The sequence below is a fragment of the Cupressus sempervirens genome, chromosome 3 (assembly GCF_028749045.1).
Source record: "Cupressus sempervirens isolate cs-2001-9-10 chromosome 3, ASM2874904v1, whole genome shotgun sequence".
In the NCBI taxonomy this organism is placed as follows: domain Eukaryota; kingdom Viridiplantae; phylum Streptophyta; class Pinopsida; order Cupressales; family Cupressaceae; genus Cupressus; species Cupressus sempervirens.
This window is the reverse complement of record NC_143120.1, coordinates 341,695,772-341,714,167: the sequence shown is the minus strand read 5'-3', so window position 1 is coordinate 341,714,167 and position 18,396 is coordinate 341,695,772. Positions and strand designations below refer to the sequence as shown.

The window sequence follows — 18,396 nt, the reverse complement described above, 5'->3', positions numbered from 1 at the left end:
AAGACTAAACTTGTTGAGGCATGATCGTAGAGAGCTTGTGGATTGCAAATCCGTGGTCCTAGACTTGTGATGTGGTTCCTGATTGTTCGTGCGAGGTGGCGGGTTGCGATCTGACTTGCAAACAATTCAAGGTTGTCACAAGGAGCATGGGAAGGATTTGTTGCAGAGGGTTTACGAAGATCTTGGAAGATGGCTCCAAGAGGATTGGACCCTAAGATGATTGCGAAAATTCATGATATGGTGGAGAGGAATTTTTCTAAGATGTTTGCTCGGTTGGATGTTAGATTGGTTGATCAAGCTAAGAAGGTCAAGGTGGAAGAGGATGGTTTTGCTAATCAGTTTGTGGAGTCTGATGCAGAACCTGCAGAGCAACTAGAGGTTGTTGCTGAAGATATTCCTAATGTTGTTGATGTTGGGATGGAGATTGGTTTTCATGATCAGCTGGTTGAGTCTGACATGGAGACTGTAGAGCATTTGGTCATGGATGATCTAGTTGATGATGGTGGTGGCTTGTATGTTGCAGAGCATCTTGTTGTGAGTAATGAGATGGTTAGTGTTGAGAGTTTGGCATGTGTTGATGGAGATCTACATGTGGCTGCTGATGTGGAGTTTGTTATTGCTGGTATGGACTCACTAGTTGTTGATGTGAATGGGAGTTTGCTAATGAAGTATTATGTTCAGTTTTCTCCTGGGAGTGAGCATGTTGATTGGATGGTTGAGACTCTGGTGTTTGATAGAGTGATGCAGATGTGGAAGATTTGCATGGTGGTTTTGTTGAGGTGGAAACCTTTGGTGAAGATAAAGATGGTTGTAGATCATTCTTTTTGGCGTCAAAGTGTGGGACACACTTTTCTATCTATCGGGGGAGTCTAATGCAGGAGCATCTTGCATGGAAAAATTATTGAAAAAAAAAATTCTGGAGGAGAGAGAAAGTGACGAAAATTAGAGGAGATAATTTTTATTTTTTTTCTAAAAGGAGAAAAAGGAGAAAAGAAAGAAAAAGAGGATTTCTATTTTCGAGGTGCATAGGTGGCATAATAGAAAAAAATAAAAAAAATAAATGGTTGTCATTCCATTTATCGAGGTGTGTGGGAAGAATTGTAGAAAGTTATGAATATTGTAGAAGGTTGTGGAAGTTGTAGAATGTTGTGGAGGAATTCTAGAAGGTTGTGGATAAGTCATGCATGGGGTGGTAAGTGCCTATTTAAGCAAGGCATATGAGCATTTCTAAATCAAGCTTGTAGAAGCTCGAGGAGGAGAAGCTCAAGGGGAAGCTTGAGGAGTAAAAGCTTAAGGAGTAGCTTGAGAAGGAGAAGCTCGAGAAGTAGAAGTTTGGAAGGCTTCAAAGTGTGAAGCTAGAAAGTGTGAAAAAGAAGGAGAAAGTGAAGAGTGAGTTTTCCTGAGTCTGTGGACAGAGCGCCGAATGTGAGGCAGTTTACAACAGGATTGTGATGGAGTTGTGAGTGTGTAGACAGAGCGCCGAATGTGAGGCAGTTTACACTTGGATCTTGGATTAGGTTTGTGAGAAGAGCTAGTGACTGCGGTTTAGAAACAAGGAGGTTGCTTGGTGGCTTGCGAGCACAAGTTGAGATCTCGAAAGTTTCTACCAAAGTGTGGATCTGGGCTAGCTTGGGTTTGGATTGGATCTTGAGAGATCTTGTTGCATTCTTTGTCATGAGTTGGTAAGGGTGGTGTGGCCCTTTGTCAATGGTATCAGAGCATACCTTCGTCAGTGGTATCAGAGCGTACCTACACTAGTGGTATCAGAGCGTACTTCATCAATTTATTATGTTCTCATTGAGGTAATTTGAAACTGTAACGTTTGAAAACACCAACAAGGTGCTTTGCACTAATATAAGCTAATTTCACATCCAATCACTTAATAAACAAAAGCATTGTAAGAATCTCTAGTATTGTTAGTAGGTAAGAGTCCAAAGGTGTCACAGTATTGTCCAACATCCAAGGAGTAAAAGGGAGAAGCAAAGAATTTTATGGAGCACATGTACAATCTGCATAGAGTAATGAACATATAGTAGTAAAAATGTAATGCTCAATACAAGCAACACACAAGAACAAAAGGAGAGTTGAAATTAATTAGGTGAAATGATCATGTTGTCTTGATATTCCTATGCAAGGTTCCCTCAGGCAATTTATTAAAAAATGAAACAAAAGAAAGTTGGACTTTGTAAAGTATTGAGGAAGAAACATAAAAAGTAAAAAAGAAAAACAAGAAATATATATTTCCTGTGTCCAATATTGTAGACTTGCACTCTTACATTGATGGATAACATGATGAAGAAAATGACATGGAATTGAGAGAAGTGTACTACAAACAAGAATTACTTATACAAGAGAAAATTGAGAAGTGGTATATGCTAGAATCAAGAAGATTGTGTCGAAATATATACAAGGAATACTTAGTCAAATGTAAGTGTCAGAAATACAATACATTATGCTTGAGTGCATTCGCAATTGTTAAGTATGGCAAATCAATAATAGATGTAGTGGCATGAGCAAGAGTTCATGTTCAATTGCTTACCCAAGTTGTATGATGCTGCAGCATGCATCCATGAGCAATTCACATCACTAAAAAATATAAGTGACTTGCACAAACCTCATGTACATGTATAATTTAAGGAATATAGAGGCTTGCAAATTTTCTCATAGAAATTGAAGCTCACTGGTGGCAAACACACTTGATGGGCCATGTCTAGTGTAGCCACTATTCACACCTTTGAGAAGCAATGTATTAGACAAAGAAAACCATGATGGTCGAAAATAGGGTAACAAGATGGAGACATAGAGCTGTAAACAGATAGATATGGAAGATGAACCCTTGCACATCCAAAACTACTTTTCATGCCCTTGATCAATGTTATTCAAGGGGTTACAAAACTATGTCAAAAGACTGGATTGTTGTCATTAATGTATGTGTGAGAGGACTTGTTTAGGAGCATTTTGTTGTTGATTCTCGATTTGGTATCTTTGCAAACTCTCATTTTAAGACTAATAAAGAGTAGTTTTTTTTTAATGTTGCAATCAGGATTTAACTGTAATTTTTTAGTCAAACTCAAACTCATTGACCAATGTTTCATCAGCAGCGGTTCACATGAATCCATCTCTCATGATAATAAATGAAACGCTTGGCACTCATTGGATCTAGGTGATGCTCATAGAGGTGAAGCATCAAGACATCCTTGGAGGTTAGCAATATCAAATCTTGACTTCTTGTGGAAAATATCTCCTACTTATTAATAAAAAGTAGTGTCCCATGCCCATTTCCCTGTTTTTCTCATTTAATTTCATATTATTGTGTTATCACTACTGAAATTTAAGGGTTATGTTCTTGGGCATCCCTCCATTATGACCTCTAACTGAAAGGACATTACAAGGAAGCAAGGACAATTTTTCAATGCCAATTACCAGCTGGTTAAAACAATACAAAATTGAAACACAAATCTCTACTCTGCAAACCTTGCTTTTACAATCCATTCACTAGTTGAATAAAACAGATTTGCAACTTGTTATTTATTTTAAGCTTGCAGTCAGATTCCACAGCTGAGAAATAATCCAATCTTTCATTTGTGAGCTTTCAGGCTCTTTGTTTGATGTAGTACCTTAAGAATCAAACATAATTAGAATAAAGTCATTTATTTGTGCAAAAATTATTGCTTGGGCTACAGTTACTCGTGAGAGCCTCACCCCAGTCTTTGGACATGCAATTTATGTTGTGCTCAAGTTTCACGACCTTTGTTACTAGCAATTCAATTTTTCTTTTTCTTTCATTTTCACTTGCAAAAAGAAATATATCTTGGTTTTATCACGTCACATGTTCCAATCCTGGTACCTTTTATGAATTTTCACACCCAGTTTTTCTCCATTCCAGCTGTTAATTCTTATGCTCCCATTTCACATTATCAGAAGTATTCCTTGGTATACAGTTATTTGTGAGCCCCATTCTACTCTTCTGAAGGAACAGGCCATTATGATGCTCACTTTTCACAGCCTTTGTTACTATCCATTTGTATCTTTTCTTTCATTCTCACTTACAGAGACAAACATATCTTTGTTTTTGTACCACATTATACATTCCAATCCTTCGCTCCTTTTAAGGTGGTCACATCAAATTCCTCCATTAAGAACAAGAACTATTATGCTTCCATTTCACAATATCAAACCCTACTTCAGAGTTACCTTCTAAACTCTCAAAAGATCTCAAATTCACAAAGAAAGCACCAACGAGACAATGCTAAAACATTGTAAATGGATAATTATATAGGTATTGTGTAAATGGAACCCTCAACAAGGGATTATCTTCAATATATGACAATATATTTTACAAAAAGAATACATTGACCTTCCACTCTTGATCATATATATTACACTTGGAAAATAGCTGTAGATTTTATGACATCTCCCAGCTAAAATTTTGGACTCCATACAAACTTCAAACAGAAATTGGAAATTGATGACCACCCTGTAGGTAGCAAGTCATCGTGGACCAGAAAGTTCCACTGCTTGCACAACAAAAGAAGAGTCTTCCACGAAATCTGAGTACCTCCTGGGAATAGACTCCATCCTTCTGTAGCTAGGAGTTTCCACTTTCTGTGATGCTTCCCATCTTTCTGCCAGTCCATCTCCTTCCAACATTCTCACCACTTCAGACATCTTGGGACGATGTCCAGGATGAAATAGGGTGCATATCAAGGCCACTTGAACCATTTCCTCTACTTCAACTCTATCATAGAAACCTTTCAGATCCTTATCTACTATGAGATCCAATTTCCTCTCCTGATGTAGCTTCTTAACCTATCATGCAATCACGAGAAATAATCATGTTCCATATAAAATAGAAACCTAACATTTTTTATTTTTTTCTACTCAATCTGGTCCATTCACATCACAAGCAAGGTTCAGTTTACATGGAAATATCAGAGGTTTGGTTTCCACAAGTCATGCCTATGTGCACCAACAGTTTATATAGGATATTGGTGACCTCTAAAGACTACCAATTTGCAGAGACTAGAAACTATTGGTGTTTCTCTGAGTTAAACAAACTTAGCTGATGCTGGGATGGCTAAAAACACACAACTTAAATGAACTAAACACTGTTGAAATTTTAAAAAGTAAATATGATATGCTGCCTTGCAATGACAGTCCTCCCCTTAGTTTTTTTTCGCTTTTATTCCTTATATTAAAGAGTTAAAATTTAAAATTTTAAGCACCAAATGAAGCAGGCTATCCAGTTTTAAAATAAGGGTACCTCCTCCAACTTTTCTAGACATACATCCAGACCCCTGGGAACATGTCCTCACAGAACACTGGAAAATACTTTGGTAGAGTCGCATAGAAAACATTTATGGTACTCACCCAATCAAGCATTGCACCTTTCTGCTTAGAATCATGACCAAAATCCAGAGCTTTTTGTCCAGTTATGAGTTCCAACAGCAATATTCCAAAGCCAAATACATCAGTTTTCTCTGATGATTGTCCCGTCGACAGGTATTCTGGAGCTATGTGGCCAACAGTGCCTCGAACAGCAGTAGTAACGTGAGAATCTCTCTGATCTAAGAGCTTTGCCAATCCAAAGTCTCCCACAACAGCTTCAAAATCTTCATCCAATAATATGTTTGCTGCTTTTACATCACGGTGAATAATTTTAGGATCACATTGATCGTGCAAGTACAGAAGTCCCCTTGCAGCTCCAAGAGCTATCCTCTTGCGAATATACCAATCCAGAGGGGGTTTCCTCTGACTATTTTCTGCAGGCATATTAACATCAGTTAGTATCCTTATCTAACAGTTTTGTTCTAACATGCTATAAGAAGAGAGGATAAGAGACCTCCTCTTAGCTGATATGCCACACTTCCATTTGGCATGTAGGGATACACCAGCAATCTCTCTGTCCGTGTCATGCAAAATCCATTCAATCGTAACAAATTCTTGTGCACTGCCAAGCTTATCATTTCTACCTCTGTCTGAAATTGGACTTCTCCAGCTGTAGCATTATTGTCTTTCAATCTTTTCACTGCTATCAAGGTGCCATCTCGTAGACAACCTTTGTATACGATTCCAAACCCTCCTTGACCTAAAATATTCTTGGGATTGAAATTATCTGTAGCAGCCTGGAGCTCTCGAAAGGAGAATCTCTTCAAATTTCCCATACATACGTCAGGATCACGCTGTTCTGCAATTCCATTTTATACACCTTGTAACCAAATAGTCTCTAAAAATTTCAAAAACGTATTACAATAATAACAAACTACATTCTCTATTCTGAGATTTTTAACATACCATTAGCTGATAAGTAGGAGATTTTTAACATACCATTAGCTGCAAAGAATACAAGGTCATGATGTCTCTTTTGCCACCAGAGGAGGAGTCCTATGGAAAGTATAAGGACAGCTAGACAGCCAAAAATAACACCAAGTGCAATAGCCACCTTCAGACTCTTATGCTGTCCGGAGGATTCTGTATCTGTTAGAAAAACATATCCACAATCAACACTCTCAAAACTTGATTTAAGAAAAGGAAAATGTGTATAACAACTCCAATTAAGTGTAGTACGTTTATTAGGATTGAGAGCGACCGAAAGGGGTGAGTGAGAATCAACAGGGCAATCCTTTACCCTATTGCAGAGAAGTGGGTTTCCAGACATACTGCACATTAGATAAAGAGAGGTATAAGTTTATAACTACCCAATAAGTCATATCATTAAGTTCAAAATGATTATACAATATTTGACAAAGGTTGACAATAAACTTTCATCTTTCTCAATATTCTTACTTGTATGACTTTGCCAGAACTCTCGGTATAGAACCACTTAGATTATTGTAGGACAAGTCCCTGGATTCATAAGAGAATGCTTAGAAACTAATAAGCATGTGAGCAATGGATTAACACAGAAAAAATGAAATAAGTTAACAAGCAAAAGTCATACAATAAAGTCAGCCCTGAAATGTTGGCCAGCATTGCTGGAAAGGGTCCAAAAAGCTTGTTGTTGTTGAGTCGCCTGGTCAGTTCAGAATATACACAAGTTTCCTGTAAGAATCCTATCTTTGATAGAGAAATGATCTACACTAACTCTGATAAAAGATGACTAAGAGAAATGAGAGGAAAAAGTGAATTCTCCATTATAGTTCACATGATACTTACAAGTACTTTAAGTTCTTTAGCTGACCTAATGAACTTGGAATTAAACCAATAAATTGGTTTCCAGAAAAATCAAGGGTTTCAAGCTTTTTCAACTTCCCCAATTCCACTGGAATTGGTCCAGAAATCTCATTATTTTGTAATAACCTGTCATGGACAACCATCAACAAAAATTAAATTACAACATGGTTTTCTAAAGGAATCTCTAGGATGTCTGCTTAAGAATGATTAACAATGTTTGTAAAATATGATTATCACAAAAATAGCACAAAATTAAGGTCATCGTGGTAAGGACTACAATTTTCGCATTCCCATACTTAGAATTTAGAAACATCAAGATGATGTTACCTGCTTTGTATATAAGTTAGACATGCTTACAAAAGAAGGCAAAAGCTATTATATATGGATAACCCCTTTACTTTTATTTCCTATCAAGTATTCTGCAATGATGAATTTGCAATTAGGGAAACAGATAACCAATTGTTCTTCAAAAAGGGATGCAGTTGGATTAATTGCAAACCTCTGTATAACAAGTTTATCAGTTTTCTATACATAGCTGCACGTGTACTCAGAAAAAACTGTTTTTTGTTCTATATGACCAGAGGTACACGTGTACTCAGAAAAAACTGTTTTTTGTTCTATATGACCAGAGGTAAAAATGTAATTCCAATCAATTATGAGCAGGGATAGCTGTGGAATGTGTGACAAAACAAAGTAATGTGAATATAAGTCTGCAAAGGTAAAACTGCAATGGAAATCGTATCCATTGAACCTTTCTTGGGTGGGATATTTTTAGTAACACTTGATTTGATACAATGTGCTCCAGTGTGATAAATCGAGGGACCTATTAACAATTTAATAAAAATATGTCCCTTGTCAAACAAATGAACATGCATTAATTATTTTGAATAAATTGTTGAAAATATCGTAACACCCATTTCATTTGATTATTTTCTAAGTTCTTTTCTCCATTCTTAGGAGTTTCTTTCTTGGAGTAGGTGATACTTTATATCCTATCTGTTTTCATTTTGGTGATGTATACAGAAGCATTTTGAGGTGAAATGTTTTCTATACAGTTTTCCTTTATTCTCTTCATGTCATGGACTGTGAAACCCTTGTTTTTTCAAAGACAAGATTCACCAATGACTTTCTAATACAGTTGTTCGGCTATATAGCACAATTGTCATCTGCAACAATGACTCGGAACCTAGTTTTAGTCACAACACTCTTACCCAGATCTCTAAAATAGAGTAGCTGCAGTCAATAACATAATGATCTCGAGAAATAAAGACTAAATTTCTTAATTGTGCAATACTATTCCCAAATGACTGAGTGCAGTCACAATTAATTATACTCTCTGAGAAGACAAGCCAGGGAAACTCTCAATTGATTTATGGCCAAGTTTTTCACTCTAAGGATGAGGTCTACTGCTACTCATTAGTTTGCTGAGTTCTGATGGAAATATTAGCTGCCTGACAATGCTTTCTAACCATTAAAAGCAGATGTGATAACTTATTAAATAGAGAAATTTCTTTATAGTGGTGAAATATTTTATTATTATTTTCTGTGATGTCTCCATTTAGAGGAATTCACCAGAAAGGAGACAAATATCTTGTTTTAAAAACACTGTGTATAGTTTAAATATTGTTTTAGGCATTATTACTATTAATTTTGCGTAGCTGCATCCCAATCAGATGACTTGTGGTTTGGTCTTAAATTTATTCGATCAATTTGCATGAAAAAACCAAGATTCGTTATCCATAAAATCAGTCTTGGTGCAACAATAATAAGAGATGTGCAATGGGTTGTAGACAAACAGCTGTTGACAATTAAAATATTATTTCTACCCATGTGATTTTAACTTTTTATTTATTACCCACGGGGCTAAGTATCAAATACTTTGGCAGCGCTGGCAACAACAATTGCGAAAACAGTTCAAATTTATATTATGATCACACAGCTGAAAATTTGAAAAAACAAAAAGTTGCAAAACAAGGCCAGTAACAGTCTCTCAATGCACCTAGCATATAGAGGCAAAAACAACCCCAGATGAATACATCTACTTTTAACTTGCAAGATTCCATTGTTACATCGTGACAACATATCTGACAGTTTTTTACAGTTGCAATATAAAATACTTAAGAAGCTGCAGCAAGGTCTTCAGGGTTCAATTGTAATAGTGAAATATTAGACAATAAATCTTCAAGAGGATTTCTTACTCTAAAGTTAAACATAAGCTATTGGTTAAGAAGAGCGTTTAACTTACAAGGACTGAAGATTTGTCAAGTTTCCAATGTAAGGAGAAAGAGTTCCAGACAAACTCTCGTTGGGCATTAACCTGCCATTCAATGAAAAACAGTGGAAACTCTAATTACAAAAACCTAGGTTTCAAAAATGACAAAAATGAAGCAGCTAAAAAACCTATATGACAGTTTGCATCGTTGTGACAAAACATCAGCATCTTCTTCCCAAAACTGTGATTTCAATAGCCCCAAAAGTAAATCAGAAAGAACAGGTTATATTACACTCACATTGCCATGACAGATCCATCAGTTGCACAACTGATTGTACTCCAACTGCAAGGGTCCACAGAGTTTATGTCCCACTCCCTTAACACATTGTTCGTGTCAATAAGTGCATCTCTAATGTAAATTAGAGCTACCACTGCAATGCACATGAAACGGGTATCAGAGGGCGTATAATGCAAACGAAATGATTATCATGTGGAATGCAATGCAAGTGAAATGGGTGTTCTGGGAAACTCAAATATGTGTCATGTGGGATACAACTCGACTGAAAAGGGTATTTTAAGAAATGCCCAGCATATGAACTGGGTTTTTAACAAATGCAATGCAAATAAACTGTGAATAGAGGAGATAAAAACTGCAAAAGAGATTAAATTAAAAACCCAGTTCAAATTCTGACAGAACCATGGATTTAAATACCTTCATAGTTGACTCCCTTCGGAGACAGGGAAGCCGAAGTCTCACTGACCCCTAGCAGCATTAAATACACCACAAGAAAGAAAGAACATTTGTACCGCTCATCCATTGCAGATGCCCAAATGCTATGCAACCCTGCTTAAGAGACACAGAACCTGCATTCAATGAGGTAGTAAATGCAAGCATTTCATTACACAACTTTCATTATTCTCAATGTGGGTATGTTGTACAACTTATACCGCTCCATTAAGCTAAGCTAATCAAGCTTAGTTAATTCAATTATTGGTCTTGGTTTTGATGATGTTTGGGCCTAGAGGCTACGCCCATGTTTGTCACTGTGTCACTCTCACTACCCATCCTCTCTTCTGCCTCCTCTTGTTCTGTTTTGATTCAATAATCTAGATGTCAGATTGAAAAGTGAGGGGCTCCACTTTAAAGGTACTGGTGGGAAAGGTAATGCGCATTCCGCACCATAACCTAAATTCCATTGGATTTGTGCCCTAATAGGGCCCACATATACTGACAGGGAGCTGTCAAATGATGCAATTACTTATGTATTATCATGCAGTATTATAATGCAATGAAATTTTAAATGTCTAGGAGCAAAAAAGCACTCGAGCTTTACGTACTTGGTCCTCACCTATGTAAGTCATATGCTAGAATGGGGTAAATAAAAAGGATTTTCATAATTGAAGATATTAAGGTTTCACTTTCTTAATCAATAAACTTTAAAAGAAAAATGTTATAGTTTTTTATTTTCCTCCCTAATGATGTTTTGGCAGCATCATGTATATTAATGATGAATTGCAGGACATGATTCGACATGCAGATTTAAAAATAATAAATTAATTTTTTGAACTTTTTAAAATGATTTGAAGGATGAAAAGAAATAATTAGGATTTATATTTTTTATTTTTTTGAGTAATTAATTAATAAATTATTAATTTAGCTGAATAATATAATATAATTTTAAGCTTTTAGACACTTCATTTAATAGCACAATGAAAAACTTCAGCTTCTTTGTACATCTTGCATCTTCCTAAATTTGTATATCATGAATGCAAGAAAGGTGACATTTTTGGTTTGGTGGTATGTATTCTTTGTAGATTGGGTTGTACCTTTTTTGTTGTGATACTATTGGCCCTCCACTCTTATGAGCATGGTATGGCTTTTCCTTTCGAAGGGATTTCTTATGGACTGCAAGCTTTGGAACTGGTGTCCATATCTTCGTCTGGGGTAGAGACAATCATTACTAATCATGGATAATCCTTTTGAGATGTTGTCACACATAGGATTGAGGATTCTAGAGTTAGACCTTTAGCATGGGATGCCCAACCTATTAAGCGAGGCTTATGTCATGAATTGCAAGGGGTGAATTTGGCTAAAAAACATTCATAAAACCTCTCTTATTTTAGTATTTTTAGAGGATTTTGAAAAAGAGGTTTTTGATGGAGAACAATTTTACACTCCAATAACTGGATTGGCCAATTCAATGGATTATGGTCTGGACTTATAGATATGCATGGATGGTTCATCAGGACTTCGTAACATGTGCTTTAAGAAAATGTGAAGGTTTGTTCATCATAATGTTTTCAATAACAAACAAGACCATAATTCCATCCTCCAAGAATGATGGTATTGTGGGCGAAGTTCACTTCTCTTCAAACCTTAGTACCTAGATTCCAATTGTCTCAAGATCATTTGTGATGAAACATGTTTGGGTTTATCATCCAAATCTATATGACAATTTTGGTTTGAGAAATTCTTTGAAGCAATTGACAACTCTTTGGGTGGCTTTCTTACTATTGACTTAGTTACATCTCACTTTACTCATACTACATTTGCATATATCCTTGTGGATATGGACATCTCAAAAGATCTTCCAACATCTATCACTTTCAAGATTACTGAACATTGTTAAACACAAACATTAGACTATGAAGGACTTCCCTTTAGATGCAAAAGATGCTTGATATATAGCGGATGTACCTTTTGGTAGTTATGAGAAGGAGCATGACTCCTTTAAGGACAATATGGTTGTCTCCCTAAAAGAATATTTGGGATGGGCTAGATTGCAACTAGCAATCTTCATCAAAGGATACTTCTCTGCTACCTTTTAAGCTCTAAATTATTCACAAAATATTACTCTTTTCGAGAGGAGCAATAATTCTTCACATCTCATTTTGTGAATGTGACACCAAGGATGACGTGGCTATCAAAGATGAGGTAGTTGCTCAAATTCAAGATGTTTGAAAGGGAAATAATTTCCTTATATACATAGAAATAAACTATATTATCTTTCTTCACTTTGACACAGGTTGGATGGAAGTCAAAAGGAAGAAATTCCCTTATGGAAAGCATCATATGTATCTTGGATATGCTTCTAAAAGTGTTTCTTCTTTGAAGCCTTGACAAGTTGCAAGTTTGTGTACACACTTTTTCTTTCCTGTAGCATAACATAAGCTTTGTTACTCTAAGAGGCAATAATAACCATTTTGATTTGGCCAAAATGGCTACTCCTATGCAATTTTTCCTAGTTAGGGATCATTTAGATGCACCCCTATTTATAGGTTATTGCATTATTTTATTATTATTATAATATTTTCCATTACCTTGGTTGTGCATAACTGAGCAAAAGAGTGTGTGCGTGTGTGTGTGTGTGCAATTTTAGGCTTTTATGTCTTTTTCCTTAAAAATTCAATTGAGGTGAAGATTTTTGTTTATAAATAATAACTAAAATGATTATCAAGTATTTAGTTTTAGATGTGACGATTAAAGGCTCTATCATAATGTAATCTTTGTGACTCAATTTTAATTTTTGTTATTGAATTTTGTACTCCAAATTATTTAATGATAAATGAAGACCTTACTCTAGTAAGATGGAGATCATGCAAATAAAAAATCTAACTCAATGTATGAAAGCTTTATTGATTGCCACAGTTGCCCTCAAGAGATGACTGCCTCTGTGGGAAGTCCAACGAGTATGGGACACTTATTGTGCCTCAATAGATGACCTCTAGGATTTGAGAAATTTGACTCTTCATTGAGTGGAGGGGAGAAAGGTGTAGATATATATTGACAAAAACCAAGTTGATGAACCAAAATTATAACTGAGTGCATAAGCTACCCAACACTAGGTATCGAGGCACATAATAGACCCCTCTAACTGAAAATAATTATTGATCTCTAAAGGACGTAACTCTTAAACATAGAAAATGTCATACAATAATAACTATAAATGGAAAAAGAAAATTGCATAGAGTCATCAATAATTATTCATATGAGCATATTAAAGTCAAATTTTTGTACAGAAGACATTCATAAAGACAATGTGATTTATTGATGATCCCAAAACTTGATTACAATCTTAAGGCATATAGAGTGGAATACTCTCAATCTTTGTAACAATACTCAATTCAAACTCTCTTTACAATGCTTTTCACTCCCCATTTTAAAGGCATGGGTATAGCCTATCCTTTGTGATTGTAGGTAGCACAAAATTCATCGGTCATCTCTTCCTACATTTATCAGGACTCTATCATCCCCTACACATCATCTGAACATTGGACATTTGTCAAACAACCTCCTAGTCCTAGTGGCAGTACATCACATGGGTCATTAATATTTTATTTTCCTCTGCAAAAGGTGGATGGCATTTGATTCTAGAAGTACATGTAAAAATTTATGATGCAAGCACCCCTATCTGCAATCATCTATGTATGTGAGAACACATCCCAAAAATGGACCCACCATGAACCACTCATTAATGTTTTCTATGAAATAATCCAGGGTCCACACTCTAAGAGAAGTGGATTGTATGGACATATGGTGCATCTGAAAATCTCCCACAATACTGTGGGGAGAATGATCATGTGGAAGCGTGTTGTATTGACAAGTGGCATTATTTTTTGCTATCATTTTACTCATTGTGGTTTGGAGATGAAACTTGGTCACTATGAATCTATTTCACAACATTATGAGTTTTTACTTCACAATTTTGGTGACTCTTGGGTACACCATTCATATTCAATAGACAAGGGAAAATCATGCACTATACAAATTGTCTTGAAGACATGTGCAAAAAGGAACCTAGGAAAAATGACCTAAGAGCTCTACTTTCTTAAGGAACATGCGGTTATACAGACAAATATTTCATGGAAACCAAGAAATCTATTTCAATATGTTAGGGAACTACATTACAAAGCTACTAAATGATTCCATTAATGGGATTACTAAAGTAGCTTCCTTTCTAACTAGTCTATCAAATCTTACATACTTCTAAGTATCTAACTAGAAGCAAATCCAAAGATTTTGGAAGCATCCATATTGTTGGGATGCTCCCTTCGAGATAAGAATGAAGAAATATGTCCATGTTTAGATGTTAATTTGGAGTGAGTGGGGGGACTCCTCTTTTTTGAATTCTCTCTTACACTCTTTGATGATCATAACTGGGGACAACTCATGGCTTTGAGCTATGTGTCTGATATGACACCTATTGACAAGTCCTAGTGTCCTTTTCATGGAATTTTCTCATTAGAAACCAAGTCTAATGGCTCACCTTCCATTATGAAGGTTGCTTCCCATTGCTGCTACTTGAGACCATCCAAGTATGAGGATTCAGGGTAGAGGGTGATAGATTCACAAATGACATCAAACTCCCTAAAAAAGGTGGCATCTTCCTCTTGGGCCTCTTCTATGTCTAGAGCCATGACTTCATTTCATTTAAGAAATATTTTGAGGTATTCGCCCTTTAATGCATCTCAACTTTGGTCATTGATGCTTTTCTCCCCCACTCCATGGTTGCTCTCGCAAGGAAACTCCAAAAATTGTCAGAATGAAGTTTTCATTATGAAGCAACCACTTTCACTAGGCAAGTACAAAGGGGAATCATTTGAAACAAATTCCTTAATATCGTCCTTTTATACCTTACATGTAGACCACATCTCTTTTTCCAATCCCTCCAAAACTATTACTATTCACTCACTAACCATAAGTAATTTGTGTGTCAATAGGTGCAATTTTGGGTACTTATACAATCACTAGTTTCTTTCATCTCTAGCATCCACCTATGAAATAGGGTGCTTCTCATGTTGGTATCCTAACATGTTGGATTGCTAAGTCATCCATAGAACTCTAGAGTTAAGTTATTCGTATTGGAGGTTATATGTGTGCTCCTCCTCGATGAACCTCAACTCCTCGTGAAGATTTCACAAAATTTCTCTCCAGTTAATCTTCAAGTGTTGCTTGTAGCTGGGTTTTATATAGATGCTCAAGGCAAGGATGGAATCTTGACACTATTAGGATTCTTAGGTATTGAGAGGTGGGAATGAATTAGTAGAAATAGGTAATGCATAAATTCAAATAGTGATCTTTTTAATTGAAATATCAACTTCCAAATCACAAAGCATATCATTAATGCAAGTAAATAAAAGGCAGTAATATCTAACAACCACAAAACCATCACACATAGCACTAGTATTTTGATATCGTGTAAAATCTTATTAGAGGGTGGAAACCATGATGGGGATGATACCTACAAGCTCCCTATTGTGTAAAATTCATTGCCCTATTAAGAGCTACAATAACCCTATCTGGCAGTTCACCTTGTTAGGAGTTATTTGTATCTTGTTATAAGTACAAAAATATATGTAAGATCCACCTCACAAGAGAACACTAATGCATTTGGATGCATTTTTTGACAAACATTCCCAATGAACAAGATATTTTGTGTTAAAATGCTTTTCAAACATTGCCTATGTTCATCAAAATTTTGACAAGATTTTTTTGTATAAATTCTAATTTACATGAGCATTATTTGAAAAAAACAAAATGTGGGTTCATAGTTTTTTCATTTTTCACTACTTTAGAAAATGACATGCATGTCATCATTTCTCTCATAAAAATAAATTTGGTTCTCCCCTTAGCACTTAGAGTTGCTTCCCATGTATGATACTACTCATGGATAAAGAGAAAAGTTTAGTCAAAGTTGTAGATCTTGAATTGGAAAGGTCATTTAGAGGTAAAATGTGTCACCTCATTCTACAATAGTGCCTTCTTGTTTTCATTCTTTGTAGTTAGAACAATTAATTTTTTGAGTTTGATATGAATAAGGATTTAGGGCCTTGAATGGAAAGAATACACAATATAACTTGACTCTTGATTACATGTGTTTCTCATTCATCCCTAGTCCACAATTTGAATTTTCATCTCTCACCCTCTATTCAAATTCTCAACTCCCATCAGGGGATGTGGGAAATTTACTAGATCTTTAGCATATTCTAATTGTGTGTTGTAACACCCTACTAGGGAACCCAAAAGAAATCAACCTAAAGTTTTATGAAGTCTTTCAAACTTTTTTTGAAAGATAATAAACAACAACAAATATAATATAGTAGAAGCAATAACATACACATAACACATACCATAAAACATATTACATTTCTTAAGGGTTCCATGACATTGAATCACGTTTAAGTTTAATTAATACTAAAACTAATATATATCAAATCCACATTAAAGAATAACTACAAGTACAAATCCATTAGAATAATATACAATTATCTCGAATGCCAGTTAGCAATAATCAGAATGCACAATCATCCACTATACAAGTCACAGGTTATGAAAGACTAAAAGAATATACATCATAAAATAGATTGCATCATCTCATAAGATCTATGAAATCAAATACAGTACAATAGAGTATAACCATCCATCATAGTACACAAGAACAAAATCAAAGGAAATATAAAACAGGGAACTCCATCAATGACATCGAACCATCAAATCTCAATGGTAAAAGTAAAAATCACTACTACTCAACCTTGTGGTAACCTAAATGGTCCACTCCCATTGTGTTGAGGAGATAGTCTCAATTCTCGAACAAGATAACAATCCAAAAAGTCAAATCCAACATCTAGGTCAAAGAGAACCTAAAAGCAATCTAACTCAAGGCACCAAGACACAAATGACATCTAAACCCTAAGAAAACAATGACATGTAGAAAATCTACTATGTAAGTGGGCAAGTGTCATCGCATCAGCCAACTCTAAGGTTACCCTAGCAGCCTCACTGGACTCCGCCCCCCTAGTGACTCTATGCAGCACTAGTATCCTTTTGTACTAACAAGGCATACTAATGAAGCAAGGTTGTAACCAAGCATCCTCTCTACTTCCATCCTAGCCTGTACTAACACTCAAGGCATGGGTGAGGAAAACAATGACTCTTATTAATTCATTTTACTCTCATTTAATGAAATGTTATCACTTATTAACATAACCTACAATGGGTTACCCAAGCAGCCTCTTTAGGGCTCTAGCCTCCATTGCAAGCCACTTCCCAACATGACATATAGATAACCTACCCTAAGCTCAGTAAAAGCAAAAGGTCTCATAGGACCATAAATCACACATCAATTCTTAAATAAGCAACTGGAAAGCACTGAAATATCACTGATTGAAAATCACAGATTTTACCAATACAATCATCCTAACAAGATTGGTCCAAAATCAAGTACACATATACAAAACCATGACATCACCAAAAATAATAACTCCCAACCTTTGGTAGACATCTCAAAATTGGTCAACACTCTAAGTCAACCCCAAACCCAAAACACAAGAAAACATACAACTAGCAGTGCAATTTCATAGTTTTGTTTGGTTTTGAAAACATATAGTTTTGGTTTAATAGTAAGGTTCAAGTTTACATTTCATTGTAAGTTTTTGGTTTGATTAAGTTTACAATGTTCCCGTATATACTAAACCCATATTCACTTGTAAATTTGAATGCATAATTACCACTAACTTCTATAAAATAATAAATGCCTCTATTTAATATTATAAAATAATTTAAATAATTATTATTAATTTATTAAAATAATAATTATTAATTTATCAAAATAATAATTATTAATTTATTAAAATAATAATTATTAATTTATTAAAATAATAATTATTGAATTATTAATAAAATCATACAATTTGATTGGTAAACCATCGAAGCCTAGATTAATTATTATTATTTGTTGGAATTAATTATTATTATATGTTAAGCAAATGTAGATTTGAACCCAAGACCTCCCACATGAGAGGCTCGCAAGTTACCATTCCATTGTAGGCTTTTACCTTAAAATCATACAATTATTAATAACCATAATTATTAAATAATAATTTAATAAAAAAATAATTTAAACTTATTAAATGATATTTACTATTAATTAAAAATTAATTAAACTATATTAATTAAATTAATTAATAATTAATAAAACTATATAAAAAAACATTATTTAATAATTTTTTTA

The 18,396-nt window shown here is 35.0% G+C and overlaps 1 protein-coding gene across 2 annotated transcripts; it reads right to left on the bottom strand.

Moving 5' to 3' along the window:
- Positions 1 to 4,250: 4,250 nt before the first annotated feature.
- Positions 4,251 to 10,501, bottom strand: LOC149566389 (protein CLAVATA3 INSENSITIVE RECEPTOR KINASE 6-like). 2 transcript variants are annotated; one of them, XM_089819759.1, is made up of 12 exons: positions 10,334 to 10,501; positions 10,098 to 10,229; positions 9,684 to 9,816; positions 9,419 to 9,490; positions 7,156 to 7,299; positions 6,941 to 7,012; positions 6,787 to 6,846; positions 6,568 to 6,659; positions 6,328 to 6,477; positions 5,843 to 6,187; positions 5,371 to 5,762; positions 4,251 to 4,809 (listed from the first exon to the last, which is right to left on the bottom strand). In XM_089819759.1, the coding sequence occupies exons 2-12, from the start codon at positions 10,201 to 10,203 to the stop codon at positions 4,492 to 4,494; spliced, it is 1,884 nt and encodes a 627-aa protein (XP_089675885.1). In that variant the 5' UTR covers positions 10,204 to 10,229; positions 10,334 to 10,501; the 3' UTR covers positions 4,251 to 4,491. The 2 variants fall into 2 exon arrangements, with proteins under 2 accessions (XP_089675885.1, XP_089675884.1); XM_089819758.1 differs by having other exon boundaries at positions 10,098 to 10,339.
- Between the last annotated feature and the right edge of the window lie 7,895 nt (positions 10,502 to 18,396).

Coding starts and splice junctions, on each gene's coding strand:
- LOC149566389 (XM_089819759.1), bottom strand. CDS start 10,203: ATGGATGAGCGGTACAAATGTTCTTTCTTTCTTGTGGTGTATTTAATG. Junction 5,763..5,842: donor GGCATATCAGCTAAGAGGAG/GTCTCTTATCCT, acceptor ATATGCCTGCAG/AAAATAGTCAGAGGAAACCC. Junction 4,810..5,370: donor AAGGTGCAATGCTTGATTGG/GTGAGTACCATA, acceptor ATTGCATGATAG/GTTAAGAAGCTACATCAGGA.